The sequence below is a fragment of the Aulostomus chinensis genome, chromosome 2, assembly GCF_037954235.1.
Source record: "Aulostomus chinensis isolate RoL2024-O1b breed Wild chromosome 2, RoL_Achi_v1.0, whole genome shotgun sequence".
Taxonomy (NCBI): domain Eukaryota; kingdom Metazoa; phylum Chordata; class Actinopteri; order Syngnathiformes; family Aulostomidae; genus Aulostomus; species Aulostomus chinensis.
In genome coordinates, this window is record NC_141321.1 from 33738977 (window position 1) to 33761297 (window position 22321).

At 44.9% G+C, this 22321-nt stretch overlaps 1 protein-coding gene across 3 annotated transcripts in view; it reads left to right on the plus strand.

Moving 5' to 3' along the window:
- Nucleotides 1–22321, plus strand: part of cdh8 (cadherin 8) — a 111657-nt gene that overhangs the window by 69061 nt on the left and 20275 nt on the right. For all 3 annotated transcript variants that reach the window (XM_086190670.1, XM_086190668.1, XM_086190669.1), the window contains exons 4-6: nucleotides 9350–9469; nucleotides 16119–16286; nucleotides 16647–16834. In XM_086190670.1, the coding sequence (XP_086046796.1) occupies nucleotides 9350–9469; nucleotides 16119–16286; nucleotides 16647–16834 (476 nt within the window). The remainder of the gene's footprint in view (nucleotides 1–9349; nucleotides 9470–16118; nucleotides 16287–16646; nucleotides 16835–22321) is intronic.

Below are 22321 nucleotides of genomic sequence, written 5' to 3' on the forward strand. Positions count from 1 at the left end.
TGGGATGTTTGAGGCTGCGTTGGCAAATGACAAAAAGTTCACTGGTGCCAGTTGTTTATGAGCATGCTTATTTGTTTAAGGGTTTCCCTTAATACCCATCTGCAATGTTCCCATAAATGTCCATCTGCTGCCCGGGAATCTCAAACTGGCTGTGACTACTGTAGGAGAATCAACTGGCGCCACTCCAAGTATGTCATTTTCTCCTTGGAGGGAATGGAAGGACGGGGATGGATGGATGGATGGATGAAAGGATGCCTCGACACGCTTGTTTTCTCCACCTCGTTACAACCGTTTCTGTGTTATCAAGAGCTTTGGCCTGCCACACTACAGCACAGCACTACACTTTGTAATTGACAATACTCTGCCTCGCAGTGCTAATCGGCTCTTAATTCTTGCATTATTCCCCATCCGTGCGCGTGCATTTCAATCAAAATAGGTGGCACTGTCCAAAAACAGTGCTGGCGGCGCTGCCTGAAGAGAGATAGGCTGTCAGTCTCCCCGTCTGATCATGAGCTATTATCCCCTCTGCCCACAGTCAGGAGAGAGAGCTACACCAGTGTCTATGTGATCATGATCAATACGCAATCACCTTCCTGTCACTGCGATGGCGCTAGCAGGGGACTGACCGGCCATTTTAGAGAGAGACTTTGGCACGTCATCTTTGTGACCTAGAAACCGGGGGCTGTTTAATAGTTACCACCTTTCAGACGTTCACCAATCCAATCATCAGAACACAGTTTTGGCGTTGTACGTTTCCACAAGTCACAGATCCCACTGGGCTTTTCTAACCCAAAATAAATGAGTCAGAGAACAGCTTTCAATGACACCGAAATCACAGATTGGGGAAATTAAACATTAAATTAAACTATTTTGAGATTTGAAATTCTTGAATGAATAAACCTGACACGTGTGTGAGAGGTCGTCGGCATGACTCTTACTACATGGGTGTTTGCTTTGTGATGGATGCTGTGCGATTGCCGTGGTTTTGGCAGTCTGTTGTGTTGCCCACTGACACGCCGGCTGCTGGTTCGGTTTTCCCTGCGTTGCCTCCAGCGAGGTTGCTTGTCGTGTCCACACTCTCCAGGTGAAACGCCTCACAATGACCAGGATCGCTTGCCAAGGTGAATTACTTGGCATTTTACAGATTGGGGAGGAAAATGTTGTTGTTGTTTTTTAAAAACGATCCAACAAAAACAACCTTGTGCGTTTATTTTGTCTGGGACCGCCGTCCCGTCCTGGGAGGCTGGGCTTTGTTACTGGAGGTTTCAAGCCAAGTTTGCGTGGACCAGTGTTGACATCATTGCTAGTTATTTGTAATCACTGCGGAGGTTTTCTGTTCTCTGAATCCTTCCACGTAATCTCTCAGTTGCAGAGTAAGTTAAAAAAAAAATTCAAAAAAATGGAAAGCCAGAAGTTTAAGCAGTCGTGTACTTACAGGCCCAGCAGGTACTCGCCAACATTCACGCTGATTTGGATTAATGCCTGACCTGCTAATCGCCTGTCCTCTATTCACGCTTTCTTTAGCTGTGCTTTCTGCTAATTGTGCTGCTTTTTACACCATCTATTCACCTCTGTCTCCTGTTAGAGAGGCAGCGTGTAGTACAATCGTCTGTTGTTGTTGTTGTTTTTTTAATATAGAGCTTTTACACAGAAACGCTGCAGTATCTAATGTCCTGTGCAGCTTTGCGCACATATTAGTGAAGCAGCACACCAGCGAGGCTTTGGTGCTTTTGTGCACACTGCTGCCTGTCTGACCCCTTCTCTATTTAGCTCTGTGGCCCTCCCTCTGTCTTTCAACCCCTGCAGTGTAAAGCCAGCCAGACATAAACAGCATTGTTTTACCGGCGTAGGGCTCACAGCAGGACACTGTAAGCCCCACGCCTCTTGCACCCCACCACTCTCCCCATGCCTCAGTGATATCCCTTCTCCATGGCTCAGTGGCTGCATACATATGAATGCTGCTTGTCTTCTACCCTTCACGCTTCTGAGCTGGTCCAAGCTGAGCAGAGCTGAGATGTTACACAGCTGTCATGCTCACTGGATGGAGGGCTACGGAGAATAATTCTGGCAGTCTGGCAGTAGCACCGTAGATGAACTGTAATGACACGTTCTTTTGAGTGATTATAGATATGACGGTTCTAGAGCTGAGAGGGCTTCCTTGTGATGCGGTTTGCTGGCTTGTAGTAAGCATGCTGAGGGTGAGGCCTTGGCAGTTGGGGAGGGAAGTGGCTCGTATTCTTGTTACATCAACTGGAAAATAGAACCTTTCTGCATCACATATATAATAATGATGCCTTTGGAGGAGTTTTTGTGTAATGTAGTGTTTTGTACTGTGCAGAATACCTCATGCAATGAGATGTGTTTGCAAAATATTTCAACACCTCCCACAAGTAAAACCTTCCGGCTCGTCAAATACAGACGCTGCATAAGGACCCTGTGTGTCTCACACCAGAGCACAAGTTCCCCCTCTGGCCTCCGCGCGAGCAGCCCTCCAGCCGACTCTGTCAATACGAGACGCTGATTGACGTCAATCTATAGTGAGAAAGTCTTTTTGGAGTGGGCGTGCCAAGCAGGCGTGGGACTGTGGCGCAAATGTGAATCCCCTGTTGGCAAATGACAGCTGAGCATCCGTGGCGCCGAGTCCAGATGATGGCGTGATTGTAAATGCATGTATGTATGCACATTCACCACTAACCCCCCCGCCCGTGAGAAAATTTCAATTATCATAAATACATTATTATATATATATATATTATTACTATGAGAAAAAATTCTGTAAAGATCCATGGATACAAAAGAGGGCTGAATGAAGAGATGATGACTCTTAAAGCAGCAAATTAACTGAAGTCTAGCAAGCAAAAGGCAGTAGAAGTACGACAGCAGAAACCTGTATTTATGTAGTTGAATTCCACTGATTAAATCTGTGTAGCCCAGACTGGATGGAGCACTGGGGTCAGCCGCGTGGCCACAGAGGCCCTGTTGTAGTGCACAAGATGCAAGATACTGTGAAAGAAGGTGGTACCTACAGCCAGTATACGTGACCTGGTCTTAAGTTCTTAATTCCTTTGGAAAGTTTATAATACCTTAAAGCAAAAAAGAGGAAACTCAGTCCTCAAAATTCCCAAACTCAACTTCCTGTGTCACGGGGGGTAAAAAAAAACCTCTAACTGACAACAGCAAATATGATCCCATTCTCTTTAGCGTGTTGCTACTGCTGGTCCAGTGAGCCAACATGAGCAATACCAGGGCCAGGACCTGGACCAGGACCCTGGCCCACCTAAAAGGAGCCGCCCTGCAATGACGTGTCAGAATCAGCTGCTGTGAATTGTTCTGAGTGTTGGAATTCTTGGAGAGAGTTAATTAAAGCCTGAAGTATCAAAGCGTTCCGATGCCGAGTGACAACAGGCTCAATATTTCTTGGTGCTTTATTTCATCCAATAATTTCTGACGCTTAATTGTGCAGGAGCTCATCTGAAGTTCACCGCTTCAGACGACTGTCTGGCTTCACCATGATGTCTCCCCCTGCTGCAGACTTTTAATGCCTCCAGCTTGGATAAACGAATGTTGACTTTAAGTTTAGTACTTTTAGCGTCATGTGGAATTTAGCAGTTTCCATTATAGATAGAGAGATATAGTCTTGACACATCCAAACAATTATCAGACTGCATTCAATGTTTCTAGATAAAGAGCCTGACAACTGCAGCGTTGTGTTTTCAGATTCATTTCTTTTTCCACCCCCTGCAGTGTCCAGACAGTGTCTGCAAACAAGCATCTCTGCATGGCTCAAAGCTCCATCTTATGACCTTCCGCTGTTTGATTATCCTTGCTACACACTTCCAAGGAAATAAGCAGACTACAGATGAAGCTGTGTTTTGGGATAATGTGTTGGAGAAATAAGCTGCAATGTGTTTCCACAGCCATTGTGTCACATCAGGCTACATCCCCCAATTTATCCCCTCTCTGGTTCAAGGAAGATTCCTATTGATTTCCTATCCCTGAGCCAGTGTACAGAGTAAATAGGAAGTGTGTGTCCTGTTATTTCTGTTGCCTGATAAAACAGAAGCCGAGCCTCTCATATCTTTATTCTTGAGCACCCTCAGAAGCTGCGGACACCGAAACCAAAAAAAGAAAAAAAATATGTTGATCTATGAAAAATGATGTATGTTAAAGTTATTGGTGTGGTATTTAATCCCATGATCCTCAGCGTGTGATTAATGAGATTACACTCAGCGTGGGAGAACAAGCGCAAACGCAGGCAGTGTTCACGTATGTGTGATGGCGTGTTGCCCCACAGGCTACTGCCCAAACCAACAGAGGGAGATTTGCCTTCTCTGGAGTGGGTGATGTGCAAAAAATTCAATGTCTTGGCATTCAGTGAGATGAATCCACACATTTCAAACAGCTTTGACCAAGAATGGCGTGTAGGGTAATGGTGTGTGGGTCCATTTTCCATAGTAGGCTTTTTACATGCCTAATTCCTCCTCGCACGGCTTTTGTTTCCATCATCCATTCAGCTTTTTCATCCACGGAAGTTTATAGGTGTTGTTGCTGTTATTGTAATCCCCTGTTACAGGCTTCCAATAAAAGCCAGAGACAATATCCCTTCTACAGTTGGGTTTCTGTGCCCATCGCCTGGCCTGCAGCCGCATCCAATTCTGCCGTGTCTCTGAAATTTCTGTGCATTATCAAGGGGAAGGACGAGCTAATCTGTGCTGATTTGAAACAGGACCAAACACTGGCTTTCCTAATCCCTGTTTTTTTTATCAGGGGTGGTGTGGAGCATTTTACCCCAGTGGGAGGGAAAGAAAGAGGGAGCTATTTCATGCTTCACCGGTTCCACTGTTTTTATGAAGATCCCCCCCCCCCCACACCACCACCACCACCACCTTCTACTTTCCCCTCATCAATCCACAGTGTAACTGAATTTATAAAGCCAGTTTGCAGTAGTCAAACACCTTTTAGAAGTGCGAAGTACTTTTCATAATTAGGGATGTGTAGATGGCTGCCTTCCTCCTCTGTCACAGTAGTAATTTAACTTTAAAGAAGATAAGGCACCACATCTCTGGAAAAAAGGACGGAGCAATTTCCTTAGCTGTCTTTCATGTTGTTCATTTGACAATTGGCAAACACCTATGGCACACAGGATATAATTTGCCTCCCGGCGGTGCTGCATGAGCGCTCCGGGCTGGATTATTGTACCCATCTTTTGGATAAAATTGATTTAGTAATATGTCCTTCCGTTCTGTCACCCAAATGGTTTGATATCTTATTTGCTTATCCAGTAAGTTAGTGTGGAAGTTCCTCACTATGTCAGGTTTTTAGTCAGAGCTGTGAACAGTAGACCAACAATGGATCAGCTCATTCCCAGGCATGAGTCGCTGGCGTGATGTAGCCTTTGAGAGCAGTCGGTGCAACAGCGTGTCGCCTTCACTGCTGCTGGAATGTGTTAGCGGGTAAATCAGCAGCAGCATCCATCAAAACCGCCACTCCCAGACGTCACTGTCAACAGGGATCCAGCCACGTCTGGTGTTTGTGGGGCACAGCCCGCCTCCTGCCAACACCTACGATCTCACTGGATGCTGACTTCATCCAGTTCAGTGGTTCTCAAACTTTTTCTGTCATTTCCCCCTTTGGAGGAGGAAAAATTGTCACCCCCCCCCCCCCCCCCCCACACACACACACACACCAAGTTTTTTGACAAAATAGGCCATGTTTAACTTTATTGACCAATTAAAAATTACAAACGTTCCTTTAGTTTTTCAGAACTAGAAAGAATGAAATAAAATGTGTTTCATCCCTGTCAAATATCTCTCCATTTTAAAAACAGACCTGACAACAGTTGCTATAAAAGAGGTTTAAAGCGCGCTTTGGTTCCGCCAACATTAGTTCCCCCCTCCCCGGGGGGAAAAGGGGAGGGGGGAACTAATGTTTGGACGTCGGAATTTTTTCGCGGCGGAACCATAAACAAAGCGAAAGGTGAGGGGGAAACTAATGTTTGGACGTCGGAATTTTTTTTCGCGGTGGAACCACAAACAAAGCGAAAGGTGAGGGGGGAAACTAATGTTTGGACGTCGGGTGACTCGCGCCCCCCCTGGGACGCCACACACTTTGAGAAACGCTGATCGAGTTTATGACTTCCCTGGGTGTGTAACTGCTCTGGCCACTAGATGGCGTCAGTCACATGACGTTACCGCGCATCGCTTGTCTTAAACCTCTGTCACTGTCGATGGACAAGCTGGAAAAGTTCAGCTTACATCTCCTTAAAGTTCTTATCATGTAAAAAAAAAAAAGTTCTATGGATGTTAAATGGTTTGAATTGAGGTTAAATGTTAACTAAGAGCAAATGTTTTAACATTATTTTAGAATGTTTTTCGAGAATTTTCTCCTTTCCTCAGGAGGATCATTCTGGAAACCGATGAAAAAAATCTTTGTCGCTAAATTATTTTCAGAACAAAAGGTTTTTTACGTTGTTTGTTTCTCGGTTATGTTGGATCCATCAGGAAGGTCTAGAAAAGACGCACAATTCATGGTGGATGGACTCTTTTTTTTGTATGCAGCACCTTTCTCCCTTGGCGGGGCTCAAAGTGCTTTACAGTGTCGTCTCATTGACGCACTGATGGTGGTAGCCACCGTGGTAGGAGCCGACCAACTCATCAGCAGCAATTAGGGGTCCAGTATCTGAAAATTGGGGGCTCATTGGCCCTTGAGCAAGAAACCCTTCGGTTGTGAGAGGCCTCGCTACCTCAGAGCCCTGCTGCCTCACGACGAGATCGTTCATCCAAAGGTAGCGCGGGGCTAAGCTCAGCCAGTCTCAGGTTTAGCCAGCAGCGGTGAGCTTAATTAGCGCGGCGTGAACTCACACTCTTTCATTCATATGAAAACAGGAAGCACTAAAGATTAAAATGTCCACAAATGTTTATCCTTCTCACCAATCGCTTTCAGGACCCATCTGGTCATTTTTCCTGGGTCTTTTTCAGCTGGTGGTATCTCCGAAAGCAGAGAGGCATAAAGGAAGACAGCTCATTGATCTCTGATCTAAACACTGCAAGAAAGCAGAAGGTGTAACAGGCGCTATGAAATACACAAGCTAAGCTTTGGCAGCACAACAGCGCGGGTCATCATAAGACTATGAATTACTGGAACACCTCGGTCTCAGAGGAGCACTTGAGGCTCTCTCACTGTGAAATAATTGGGTTGCAACCATGAAACTGCTACTGCGGGTAGAGTGCAAAGGTGGCTTTTGTTTTGTTTTGCTGTTACAAGACCACAGACGTGGCAGTAACTATTAATCAATCCTTGACACATGTAGCTGACGGCACGAAAGAGGCCGATAAGTTCCAAAAACGCAGTGTGTTTATGTGGAAAAACGTCGGTGGAATAGTGTTGTTTGGAACGTTATTGTGAAATGCCCCAGAGGTTAGACTGTGTTGAATTTGTTTAGCTGGGATTTAAAATGTTTATTGCCTGAGTTTGTTTTGAAGTGGGAGTGCTGTAATTCCGATGTGTCTTTAGTGAGAAAGGTTACTGTGTCAGCTGCAGTTTGCTCCTGCGCTTGTAGAAGCTGTAATAGGTTGCACACTGTTGACTTTGCAGCCGCTGTTTCCCCCACATCTGGTAGAGCGTTTTGGTTTTGGTTCGTTTTTTTTTTTCTTAATCTTTTAATTTTCATGTGTTTATATGAGTCTGGAACCTCTGAATTACAATGTCGGAGCCAAACCTCAGAGTTGGCTCGGAGCTTCACTACCAGCCTTTTCATCTGCAGTGGACAGACTGAGGTGCCTGTGGCGGGACCTGTGCTGCCTGCGACCAGGGACCTCCCTCCTTTGTTGTCCCAACACCTCTAAACATCTTTCACAGAAATGATTTCCATACCATCTGTAGCATCCTGCCGCTGTTGCTCCCTGTCAGCATGTCACCCCCCCCTTCAATCCCCTCAAACAGAGACAGACTTGGGTCACTGTTAATTAAAACTGATGACTTTTATTGCATTAATAGCGCCTTAATATTCAGTTTTTCGGCGCATTTTTCGGATGCATCATGCAGCAGTGAGTGGTGAATTGAATTGTCAATCCGTTTTTTTAATATTTCCCCAGAGCGTTCGGCTGATATTGAGGAAGGTCCTTGGACACATTTTGAATAACCTCGTCTAGGCTAGCCTGAGTGTTGCTGATGTGAAGGTAATCAGTAGCAGTGCCAGTGTTCAAGGAAGAGCTTTATCCGATTAGTTTTTGAGAACAAATGTGGTGCATCGAGTGCCGTTGCTGTGAAGCTAATGGGTTTTTGTGTCAGTTTTAAAGAAATAAATATAATAATGTCAGGATAGAATTCTGAGAATAAAAGTCCTACGAACACAGTTGAGCTTTACTGAGGTAAACCCCCCGGCCTTTCACAAGAGAAGAACTTTGTCATCAATAGAACATGTGAAAATAGAATATAAAACCCCCAAATATACACTACACAGCATATATATTTATATAAATATATATATATGTACATAGGTGTGTGTGTGTATAGATATAGATATATAGATAGAGACATTATTGCTTATACAGTTCACTTCAGTCCTGTATTTCTGAATTTTGAATGTGTAATTGAGATATTTCAAAGCCATCAAACAGAAAAATTTCCGGTGACCTTTTGGAATGTTAATTAGAGACCCGGTATTCCTGAACTCCAGAGACAAAAACATGTAATTCTCCTGTCAGTGGGTCCGTCTCCTGCTGTGAACAGCGAGCGCGGCGCACATCCCTCACCGTCAGGATGATTTGCACGCCAGCTAGCAGAAGTTAGTGTTGCTAGAGGCTACACGACTAATCAACGCTGACATCCCCAGTTACAATAAACACCCATTATATGAGATGTCATCTGAAGCCATGTCCCATTTTTCAACATGTAACCCACACACACACACACACACACACACACACACACACATGGAAGAACATGGTCCCACGCTTCTTTAAATGTGTTTATACTTAGAAATTGATGACTTAAAAAAACCTATTCCATTGTGATTCTTTATTCAAAGGAAAGCATGAGTGAATAAAGTCCAGTGCAAAATAACACTAAATATGATCTGCATGTTTTCTTTTGTTTTGTTTAGTTTTTTGTTATCAACTAAATTGTATTCACTCGTTGTGTTTGTCTTTTGTCTGTTGGTATGTTACCGTGGTGATTAATGTCAGGACCCCCTCAAAAACGAGATGGTACATCTCAAGGGGCTTATCTGAATTAATAAGCAGGTTTCACAAGCCAATATTCAGTTGCGTAATCAAACCTGTCCTGTCTCTGTGTGCTGGCTAATTACTGGCACAGCTATAATTGACGCCTCTGTCTCTGTGCCACACAGGTACGCCGGTCACAGAGGTAACAGCCACGGACGCCGATGACCCCGTCTACGGGAACAGTGCTAAGCTGGTCTACAGCATCCTGCAGGGGCAGCCGTACTTCTCTGTGGACTCCGACTCGGGTAAGTGCAGCCTGTATGTGGCTTCCACGCTCCAGCGATGGCCTGTTCCTTTAATTAGCAGAGATTTCCGATACAGATGCATGCTAAATGCTACGCGTGCAATAATAGATGGTCTGGTGAGACAGGGACTGTAGAGAGAGGAGACACAAAAGGAGGACACCTCTGCGAGGCAGGCAAAGTGTCGAACCAATGCCGCTCTTTGTGCTGTTATTCATTGTTTGCCTGACACGGCCCAACAAAGATCTCTTTGAGATCGAGACATTGCTTCATTAAATTTAATGGGAGCCATTAATACAGCGTGCAAATCCTTCGCCAGTTTCTCACCAATAGAGAGCATAATGTAGTACAAAATATAATGAACGAACGCCACGCCCATAATGGGACAAAATAAGAAAGAAGAAAGCTTTAGTGGGAGACAGTGATTATATCTGAGGATTACTTCAATAGTGCCTCCTCCACACAGCAGCAGGCACATCAGGCCAGAACCTCTCAGTATTTAAACATTGTCCCTTTTCATTACCTGCCTCGACTTAGATAAATGAGCTTACAATGTCACCTTAGGTCGAGTAGTGGGCCGTCACTGTATGACTGATTCCCTGGGTAAGTACATCCACCTGACTTTTAGGAGATGCCTGGATTTATAAGGCTCCATCAACTGTATATCCTTAAGGTGTAGCCAAGTAGGAGGTGGGATGCGCCGCCTCAGCGCTGATGAGGGCCAGTTTAAGATTTAATGACTAATTATGAAGACCTCGGTAATTCTGCTGGGAAGCAGGAACCGTGAAAAAGATTTATCAGTGCAGCTTCATATTATCAGTCACTTGGAACGGTTAGCACACAGCATCCTGTACCAGCACCATGTAATACGAACATCTGAACAAAATGTGAACATAGAAATGCACATCTTCTTATAGATGCAGACACAAGGACTTTTTGTTCCTAACAACATCGTGAGGGTATGAGACCTAGTGTGAGCTGAACGAGTGTCAAACACCTCTCAGCAACTAAATACTGTAAATAGAGCTGGCATGTTAAGAAGAAGGCATTTTTGTAGTCCAACAGGAAGTTAGAATGTCAGGGATGAGTTGTTTTTGTAGTCCAACTGGAAGTTAGAACGTCAGGGATGAGTTGTTTTTGTTGTCCAACAGGAAGTTAGAATGTCAGGGATGAGTTGTTTTTGTAGTCCAACAGGAAGTTAGAACGTCAGGGATGAGTTGTTTTTGTAGTCCAACAGGAAGTTAGAATGTCAGGGATGAGTTGTTTTTGTAGTCCAACAGGAAGTTAGAATGTCAGGGATGAGTTGTTTTTGTAGTCCAACAGGAAGTTAGAATGTCAGGGATGAGTTGTTTTTGTAGTCCAACAGCAAGTTAGAATGTCAGGGATGAGTTGTTTTTGTAGTCCAACAGGAAGTTAGAACGTCAGGGATGAGTTGTTTTTGTAGTCCAACAGGACGTCAGAATTTCAGGAATGAGTTGTTTTTGTAGTCCAACAGGAAGTTAGAATGTCAGGGATGAGTTGTTTTTGTAGTCCAACAGGAAGTTAGAATGTCAGGGATGAGTTGTTTTTGTTGTCCAACAGGAAGTTAGAACGTCAGGGATGAGTTGTTTTTGTAGTCCAACAGGAAGTTAGAATGTCAGGGATGAGTTGTTTTTGTAGTCCAACAGGAAGTTAGAATGTCAGGGATGAGTTGTTTTTGTAGTCCAACAGGAAGTTAGAATGTCAGGGATGAGTTGTTTTTGCAGTCCAACAGGAAGTTAGAATGTCAGGGATGAGTTGTTTTTGTAGTCCAACAGGAAGTTAGAACGTCAGGGATGAGTTGTTTTTGTAGTCCAACAGGAAGTTAGAATGTCAGGGATGAGTTCAGGAATTAGAATGTCAGGGATGAGTTGTTTTTGTAGTCCAACAGGACGTTAGAATGTCAGGGATGAGTTGTTTTTGTAGTCCAACAGGAAGTTAGAATGTCAGGGATGAGTTGTTTTTGCAGTCCAACAGGAAGTTAGAATGTCAGGGACGAGTTGTTTTTGCAGTCCAACAGGAAGTTAGAACGTCAGGGATGAGTTGTTTTTGTAGTCCAACAGGAAGTTAGCGTCTCCACAGGTTCCAATTGAATTTTTAAATTGGGTTTTTGATAATTGCCAAGAATCAGCTCAGTAGCAGAGCTTCATGAGACTTGAATCCTTTGCTTAGATGGTAATACACACATTGACACACACACACGCATGCACGCGCACACACACACACAGGAATGCACGCACACACACTTTCAGTGTAAATACAGTCACTAGTAGTACAAGTACAGCTTCACGCTTTTGCTGTGACGACAGTTGTAGTCTTGCTCAGCAACTTGTTAGCAACTGCTGATGCAAAATAAAAATAACTTCAAATTTCACGTGTGTGATATTTAGTAAGGGATTTTATTCTGCACAACAAAACAATAAAAGATGCATTCATCACATTTCATTCCAAATTCCATCGGACTTGGTGATGAGGGAACCAGGCTTTCAGCGCTGCTCGCTGACCCTGGTCGACCCCAAGAATTCAAGGCGTTTACGTCAGCTGACAGACAGACAGACAGATGATGCAGTGAAGGATGAGGCGCCACCTGCCGACCAGGCGTCTGAGGGGATGTGTTTGGAGCCCTCCAGGTGGAGCTCTGCAGCTCTCTGTAATTTCTCCAAGTGGAACTGACCATGGTGGTTATAACTTAAAAACCTGTATGAACATGGCTGCAGAGATCTAGATATTCCCTGGATGTCTTCATCTTCTTCCCCTCTACAGCTGCACATAAACAGAACATCAGCCTGTATGTAGCTTCAATTAAAATGTGTGTGTGTGTGTGTGGGGGGGGGGGGGTGATTACAGTATGTTGAATACTGCACAACTTATGTAACAGAAACAACATCCGTCGGCAGTGTCAGTGGCTCCCAATAAATTTAATGATGCAATGTTCGGCTCTCACTGAGACCTTCGGCAGACGCCATTTGAAGACGCCGCCAGTGGAGGGTGTTCTATCCACCCCTCACAGGTGCCTGCAGCCTGGATGACGGCCCTGCAGGAACCGGCCTCTCACATCTGCTTTCACCAGCAGCCCCAGACACGTTTCCATCACCCAGACCTACGGAGGAAACTAGCAGTGTTTCTCCGTCGAAGCCTGGCGAGGTCAGCTGATCGTCTCTGACGCTGTTCAACAATGAGCTCCGTTATTACAACCACTAAGATATAATATTCATAAGCAGAGCTTTGCAATCAGCTGACTGGCTGTCCTAAATAGTAAATGGGCCAGCGCTCATATGCTGCTGGGTAATATCGCTGTGTTATGATTCCAAAATAACAACAACAATAATAATAATAATTATTATTATTATTATTATGACTGCTTCCTTTCAAGGCAACGTCTTCAGCAGTGTCATCATGCATAAAGTGATCTCCTGGCAGATTCCAGATTGGATCTTTAATTGCTTGTGCAGCTGACTTTTTAACATTTGTCTGTAAGCAATATGATTAAATAATGTTGAAATGACATTAATAAGAAATGAGATGGAAATCGACGGCTCACAATTTGGAGAACAGAACATAATAAACAAGCGTCAAGAACGGGAGTCTCAGAATTTATGTACATAATTAGCATGAACACACAGTTCCACACATAGAAATGGGACTCGTCCTCGCCGCTATCAGGCGTCACACAATCCTGAAAGCGTCTGAATTCGGGACGCGGCTCCAGAAAACGGACAGTTTAGGGATTAGCATTCATGCTTTGTGTGACTGCAGAGCGCATGCAGATGGCTCATTCAAGTGAGCCAGATGTTTTAATGAATGTTAATGAAAAATAAAAGGTAAGAGGGGAAACAACCATCAGAATGAGTCTGACACTTAGGACGCCACATCAGAAATGAAAAGTATGCAATAAATAAATAAACATCATGCCCCAATTCACCACTTGGTTAATAGTAGGTGGAAGAAAAAAGTTGAGGCAAATACGTATGGAAATGAGTGTTTGTCTATCCTCCCTTTTCAGTGATTAGGAATTAATTTGAATAATTAATGATGATCAACAGAGATGAGAGTGTTGCTTCCAGCAGGAAGTATGTTTGCGTGTGCGTGCGTGCGTGCATGCGTGCGAGCCAATTGTTTGTGTTCTTCATTTGTGTTTGCGCGACAAGAGGAGAGCAGTTCAAATCAGACGTGTGGGAGAAATGTTACTGCTTAGACGAGCGACGGTTTTAACTGTAATCGTTTGATTTTTAAAAAAAGGCTTTTATCTGTCAGAAAAAGGTCATTTAAAATGCGTTATTTAGTAGGTGTTGTAAAGGATTTATCACGGGCTCTGTATTAATGGCGTATCCAGGTTCACCTGTCCTTCAAACGTCTCCTGGTGCGTCCCGCGTCGAGACATTCACAAGGACGAGTGAGACGGATCAACACGGACAGTAGGGAGCGTTTCAGGCTCGGCCTCCATCAGACGTCTCTCGTATCGCTGCAGCTGATGCGCCATTTTAGCCTCATCTTTTAAGAGTCGGATTTTACCTTTGCCAGGTTTAAGGAGGAAATTGATGTCAAGCATCATTTAGTTACTGACTCACGTCGTCCAAGTGCTGGCCGGAAAAACAGAAGAAAATCAGGATCAAACATGAACGCAAAACCACAGATGGTCTCAACATTTCTGAACCAGGAAACACAAACTCCCTGAAGGGTGACGTCGTCGATGCAGCAACAGGCACTCAGTGGGTTTTAGATTGAGAAGAACGTAGTGGCTCTGATCAGAACTGTTCAGTGTCGTTTGGAACGTCGACCCTCCAGTGATTTCTGGCTTATACACATCCTATCAGTGTTCATGTTAACTGCATATTTGAGTCAGAAACATCAAGAACATCCATAATAATAATGATGGTTTGCCCACGTTTATCCAGCGACGGGGTTGTGCTGGGTCCTGCACACCAGTACACACTGGTTCAATTTTCAGCTACTTTTCGCAATTCAAGTGCTTTTGGATTGACGAGTACATAAAATAAGCCCTTTAAATGATAGTTCCAGGTTGTTTCAAAGCATCTTTATCTGTGTGCTTACTTTTGTTCAGCAGCAATCATCGCTTCAGTACCTTAAATTAGTATTTTTACTCCACGTGTACCCTAGAGGAGATCCTCTTCCTGGGCTGCAGATGAAAACTTTAGGGAAAAAACAAACATTGACAACAATAATTATAATAAAAGAGAGCAATATCTAATAGTGCTCAGCATGCTCAAATACACCAGAAAAATGATCCAAATAAATGTCATTTGTGTGGCAGTCGATGGATCCGCAGCAGGAACCAGGAACGACGTCTTCCTGCATACGTGGTTTGAAAAAGGCTTCGATGAAAGTTCCAGACATCACACGTGACAGACAGCCGACATCTGCAGTGTGTAGCAGTAGTTCATGAAAACAGGCACAGGTTTATTGTAGTTGTATATCTACAAGTACGCTATGACAACGTTCAGCTTCATTGGATGCATTTTGATTATAGAGAATCCCAGTTCTTCTTTCGGTTTCTACTGAGCCAACAATTCTTCACTCAGATTCGCTCCTCTACAAGTCAAGCACCCTGTCCTCCTCGTGCAGACTTTCCTGATGAACATTTGATCTCATCTGATTTATTCATCACCCTCTCCAGGTCACACTACAGCTGCTCTCTAGGGGGACCCACATCTCCATGCATGTGCCTTAATAGTCCACATCCATAAAGCAGGACCATCTATTATGTTGCTTTATTGATGCTTTGGCTGCTGCTGTGTTGACGTCCGTGATCCAGTCGCCGTTCCCCTGAGGAGGGAGACAGAAATCGTGTCACATCTTGTAATGAGATTCACGATGTAAGTGACAACAAGGTCTACAGGACATGCAGTTGTCCGTGCTGGAGGTTTGTTGCTCCTGTTGTTTAAACATCCAACAATGCTCTGACACTTTCTGGCCGTTTCATCCGTGTTGCCTGTGACCTCCAGAGGCCAGGAGTTGCGCTAAACGTCTGAGGAAAATCTCTCCAGAGAGAACAGAAAATGCAGTCCCAGACAACGTCCTAACCCCTCCCGTGCTTTTCTGACATAGCGAAGCATATTCTCATTTTCTGAGCCAGCTCAGGACCAAGGCAGGGTGTCATGCCAAAGCCTGGCTTTTATGAGGGGTTTTATATTCATTTGATGATCCTGCGGGCCTCTGTTTCCTGAGTGGATTATCCGTATATGCCGGTGCTGAGCCCTTTTTATATTCAGTGCCGTGGCAGAGTCAATAAGGTCCTTTCTGCATACAATATTCAAGATTATACAAGACAGACAGCATAATTCACACTCAATCAGAATACAAATGACTACAGACTGCAGAACAACACATTGGAAAACAAACAGCTGATTTCCAGCACTGAGACAGCATTCGCACACAGCCTGCTTTTTCAGAAAGTATACAGGCAGGGCTTTCTTTACCTCTGCTTGGCGTGGTGTCCTTGTCGTATGAAGTCATGTTGTTGTGCGGTGTAGAATAAGGTGGGCGTGAAGGTTATTTCATGCTTTGTTTTTTTGTTTTTTTTTTGCTTGTGTATACTCACGTGTGCATCATTAAAAAGCTGTGCATCAGTCGTGTTTAATTGCAGTAGTGTGTTATGATCTGTTTCCACCTCTAGCAACCATCAGAGTTGCTCTCCAAGGGATGGACCGGGAAATCCGAGAGGATTACCTGGTGGTCATTCAAGCCAAGGACATGGGAGGTCACATGGGAGGCTTGTCAGGAACCACGACTGTCACCGTCACACTGACGGACATCAACGACAATCCGCCAAAGTTCTCTAAGAGTAAGTCAACATTCTGGACTCAAATATCTGAAATTCATCCCTCGGGAGCAGAACCTGCTGCTGTCAGTGTGGATTCCCCTCTGGACCAGGATTTGAGCTACATGTGGGAATTTTGTGGAGAAAAACAACAAACTGTGAATATGGGTCTGTTTGTATTTAAGTATATTATATAAATTTACTGTATATATATTTTCAACTCAGAATTTAGTCAGTTTTGACGAGATCTTGGAAGTCTGACTCAAACCTTATTTTGACGACAAATATCAAAGATGCATGGTATCTTGGGAACTGCATCAAACATTTATGCCCAATGCGTTTGATCACCTTTTCTTCACATTTATATATTTGCTCCTCCTCCAGGTTTGTATGAGTTTGTGATCCGTGAAGACCTGCCTTTAGAGAAAATGGGTGGCAAGGTGAAGGCCAATGATCGCGACATCGGCGAGAATGCCAAGTCCACGTACAGCGTCATCGAGGGGGACAGCCAAGGCATGTTTGAGATCGTCACCGACTCACAGACACAGGAGGGAATTCTGCGGCTCAGAAAGGTGAGACGGCGACAACAGGACGGCTAAAGAACACTAGCTAAGAGGAAAAAGTTACTTAAGAATATTTTCCATTGGCTTGTTCATCTGTGAGCTACAGGGAGCGCTGATCATTCACTGCTGCTGGCCGGTCAGCGTAAACCGTAGTTCTGTTCTCAGACTGTCAGCCATGACCACCCAGTTACCGGTGAGTGGCGAGGCTCTGCGACAATTTGCTAACGAATCCCACTGACATTCGTTGCTTTGAGCTAGCAGTCAGCTTTGTCTTATTTATCTTGCAATTACAAAAGCACTGATTAAACGTAAAGAAACAGCAACAATACCAACGGAAGTACAAAACCCCCAGAAAAACAGGAAGACTACATGCAAGGTACTTTTACTGCCATGTACATTGGAATGGAATAAACTGGCATACCCTCTTTAATGCCTCTCCTGTCACCTCTGCTGGCACATCATTGCGTCGTAAAACCCGCTAAGCTAGCGGGATCGATGAGCCAACCGCCTCGCCTTTAAACGCCTCCAGCATGTCGACCAGCACAAACCTGGGGGAGACACTGATGGTTGATGCTGTGTGCCACTGCAGGCCCTTTGTGTCCCAGTGTTGGTCGGGTTGTGAGTAAATTCTTCATATCAAATAGCTGCGATTGCTTGGATTGACAGCAGGCCTCCGATTTTCTGCTGTTTGCTGCAGCTGATTTGTTTTAAGATGAGTTCTAAAAATAGAACATCCCTCCATGAGGAATTAACCCCCCCCCCCCCCCTGTAAATTATGTCATTACTCGTGCAAGGAAAACCTTGCTCGTGCCCATTCCTGTTCCTCGCTTCTCACCCAAAAGCAACTTTACTGGCGCAGTTTTTGATTGAGTTTCATGAGTACCGGACGAGAAAAGATGTTCATGAACGTTGCTCTCAGGTGTGAGTTCCTGATAAAACAAGCCGCTGGTAGCGAACGCGTCACAGATCCTGCATCTGTAACCTTGAGGCAGACACATCCATAAAGGCGGGGTAGCGCGGCATTCACGAGATCATCTGTTAAAGTCTGGCAGTGGCCGAGACGCACACTTTGCTGATGATAGGATCTCCGGATCGCAGGGGTTTTCACACAAAGTTTCTTATTGTGTTGTAGGGATGCAGTGTGAACGTCGTCCTGCTGGGGTTCCTCCGCGCGCCTCTGCGAACGTAGAGCGCCCGCTGCCAGGTTGCACTCACGCGCGTGAAATTCACATTTGAAAATCCCAGTGTATTTTTAATAATGCTGTGACCTGCCAGAGAAACACAGCTGTGTCTCAAGGACATCTGTGGAGAATCTGACTGGGATCTGAACACACTGCGTCACACATGCCAAGCAACGGGCCTCTTATGTATGCATGTATTCTGTATTTCTTGTGTATAGGTGGCCTGCCTGGTAGAGGATGTTTACATATATTGAATCATATCTATGATTCATGGACGAGCGCGCCTGAGTTTTAAGTCATGGTCGGTTCGATGTCTGGGGGGAGCAGCTATACATCATTGAGAGGTGCTATGCTACTTTGTTGTGATGTGAAATGACATTACCCCAAGGACATGCGGAGTGACTTTGTCAAAGTGTGAACAATGAACTGCGTGGGAGGGGGAATGTATGAGACGTAAGGCAATCTGCTGGGACGACAATTCACCGCCGCTAAAGAAAACGCCGGCGCAGGTGAACAAACTCGACACAAAGTCACAAAATCTCTAACTGTTGACAAAGCAAATGTCAGACGTGTTGGTCTTTTTGGAGACGTCCTGGCCGGCGTCCTGTGGAGCCTCATTCTTCCCGTCTCCTCCTGGTGTTTCTACCTGGGACTCTCAGTTTGTTGGAGGACGGTAGGACACCTGGGGCTCTGTCTTAGCGAAGCGGTGAGAGGCCACAGAGAGACAAACGTTTGAGAGGAGAAAAGTATATTTAGAAGCCAGGAGATTTAACTTGTTCCCACAAGTTGTCCAAATAAGTAAGTTGTGGCCCCAAAAAACATGAATAATGAGAGTAAGTGCATCTTCACGGTCACCTCTCATAGGTGCCATTACTGCTCTTCCAACCATCAAAGTTTGTGTTGTGTGCATCACGTCACCTCAGGGAGCTTCTGGCGGATTCCTGCTGCTCCGTTTACTAACAAGACACAGCAGCACAACTCCACTGATGCTTGGACTCTCAGACTGCAGCCGCCAGTCGGGAGATTTCAAGGTGATTTATTTTTTTGTGTCTTGTGAGTATTGTTGTTGCTTCTACTTTACAGATTAGAGAAGCCGCAGTTGTAACCTTTTCATGTGTTTCCCTACGCGCAGCAGGTATTTAACCAGCAAACCTTGACGATGGTAGTGATAAACTTGATGGGCCAGAGGACCCCAGAGTGCAGAGGAACCTCAAAATATTTAGCCTTAAGCTTCTGAATCATATTTAGACAGACAAGTTGAGAGCTTCGTTCTCAATCTTGCTGGGTGTGACCTTTAGATAACAACTGATAATCTACAGACGAATGCAAACCTCTTCACGCCAGGCATCGTACTTGAAACATTCATCTGTTTACTGATTTGAAAGGGTTGGCCTCTTGTGCCAAGCGCCCTCGACCTTGAGCTTATAGCTAACCTAAATACTGCCATTCCACTGCCGCGTCCTCCAGCTGAGCAGGTACTTTTTTAAGGTTTGATGAATCATCACAAGTTTTGTCCTCCAACCAGGGTGACAGAAGAAAAGATTCTGTGACCCGCAACAAACACCGTCCCTGTCAAATGCTGCGCTGATCTTTGAAGCGCCAACTAACATAGAATTTAAATTATTAAAGATTGTGGCAAGGTTGAAATATATTGATCTAACAGAGGTTGGAAAGGCACAAACCAGGGGAGAGATTCTTTGCTATTTGGGTTTTAAGCTTTTTATCTGCCGGCCCCCAGGCTTGTCGAGGGATGTTAGTGCGGTGCGGAGCTTTCACCCCTGCAGCCAACGCTGAACTTTGAAGTCTGTAAATGGTCTGTGTGTACATACCGATTTGACGCTTAAGCCTGAGAGAGCAGAGAATGACACAGCAGGGCTGAGGGGTGGGACGTGGCGGCGAGGGGGTGTTAAAACACGACAAGCGTTATTTGCAGAGTTTCAGCCTGCTCTTCCAATTTGAAAATATGATTCATTTGCCTGTTGTTTAGAGGGAATTTATGAGAGTATAAACTCCCTACGGAACCTTCATAGCAAAGAAGAGATGCACCAAACATTTCAGAGTAGACTTGGACTCGATTTGATTGTTTGACTAAATAAATAAAAAGGCGCTGTCGCTCTGAACGGGGATAACATTAAATACCACGCGACCGTTCTCCGGTTACAAGTCACCACTTTGGAACTGCAACTGCTTCGGGACAAGCTAACCCTAGCTAACGCTAGCGGGGAGTGCTAGTCCTAGCAGGTGTGCTAGCTTAATGAGGGAGACCAGGGAAAGTTGAGTAAGCCCAACTCTCTGAGACTCTCCAAACTGCATCAGCATGCATACTAATAAAAATCAAAGTGTCTCTCTGGGTTATTCACTCCAAGTGCTGAGGGTTTATTGAACTAATAATTTGAACAGGTCAAAGCACGACTTCTATTCTGCCTCCATGTTCAGGATATTAAACAGTATTTAAAAGAGCAGCTTGCATCTTTTATTGATATTACAAAAACATTTTAATCAAATCTAAGTAGCCATAATTAGAGAAGCTGTTTGCCACTGTTTTCCTAAAACCCTTTGAGTGGATTTGTTACAATTACATTAATAATTAAATATGTCAGCCGCCTCTCCTTTCTGCTCTCTGACAGGACTCTGGAAAAAAATAATGAGTGGTTTTCACACGATGGAGAGAATTCAAGTGAGAATTATACTGCAGTATTATGACGAAGGAGAGTCACAACTACTGTAGTAGCTGAAATCACTGGAGTACAGCAAAAGTGGCTCAGCCAATCAGTGTCCTTTTACGAGATGGGGGCGGGGTTTAGACATGACATCAGTCAGACTCACAGTTAAAATCAACAATGGCGGCTCCCGTGGAGGCGAGCGTGTTGCGTGTCATCACTGCAGTCTTCATATTCAAAGAGCCCACGTTGTTCTGCTCTCTCACATACGAAGAGTCGGTAGTACGTTATTTGCACTTGAGAATGACCTTCAAATAAGATTTTGCTCTGAAACGCAGCTTCGCACCTCTCCCGTGTTCGTTTTATTAGGGTCATTCGGACCATCCAGGCTCTGACTCTCCACTTCTCTTTGAATCAAAGCCTTCTACATTGGCTCGAGGTCCAGCCACACTCTGTACTTTCTCAGCACAGATGGCAGGATCAGAGAGAGAGAGAGAAAGAAGGAATGGAGGGGTGTCAGGAGTGGGGGGGGGCGCTGAAGTAAGGGAGGGAGGTTAATAATGAAAGTGTTCCAAATAGCCTCTCAGACCATGCAGGAGTGTAGCTTTGAAAGGCTTCAGGGGGCTTACACCAGGAGTGGAGGAGTGTGGAAGGTAAAGCTCTGGGTCACTTCCCTTGTCCTCCCATGCCACTGCTGGTGCAGCTGGACCCCCAGACACACACACACACACTCACACACACACACACACACACACACACACACACACACACACACACACACACACACACACACGCCTCTCTGGCCCTGGAGCTCTCAGCACTAGCCCTGTCTGACCTCAGGGACAGAGAGACTCTCACTGTCGTCCTATTTCTCTAACGGAATACATTTCTGGTTTTGTTCATGCTCCTCTCTCTCTCCCAAAGCCAGCTCCTATCCCCTCAAGCGGCAAGGCCCAGTTTTGATTTCCCTATAAATCCTGGTTATGGAGCGTGGAAGTGACTTGATCCCATTATTCTACTAGTATGAGTGCGACCGGAGGTGATTCAGAATGAAATTGTGACAGTCTGGGTTGTCCTCGGAGATGCCAAGAGAGTAAAATTGTGACTCTCCTCTTCCTTTTAAGTATTAATGATGAGCCATCTGTAAAGGAAACACTGCACAGCAATCCCCTATAATGATGTCAGTCACATGATGACACGTCCCGTACAAAACGTCTTTGGAAAATTCATTAAGAGCCTTGATAAAGGACCTGGTTGAATTCCTTGATTGGTTTCGTGTGAGCTGGTTGTGCGATGCTGCCTGGTAATCAGCTGTCAGTGAGAGCACCAGCCGGTTGCACGTTTGAGAGTGTTTTCAGTTGCAGCAACTCTGAAAATCACACTTATTGAGTTTGAATGATTTCAATAAAAACGAGTTGCAGATGGTGATAAATTCAACAACCGAGACACAGCCGGCACAGCGACCAGGCTGGATATTTGCTGATGCATCACATTTGACGTCATCACAATGACACCGCCTGTACAGAAGCAGGAGGGCGCCGTTCCTGTGGTGCCTGTTTCAACCCCTCAGCCGCGGTCGGTTTTTTCCAGAACCAAAACTGAGAAAAGAGCGCGGCGCCGCTTCAACACTGATGTATGGACTGAATTTGTGGCCT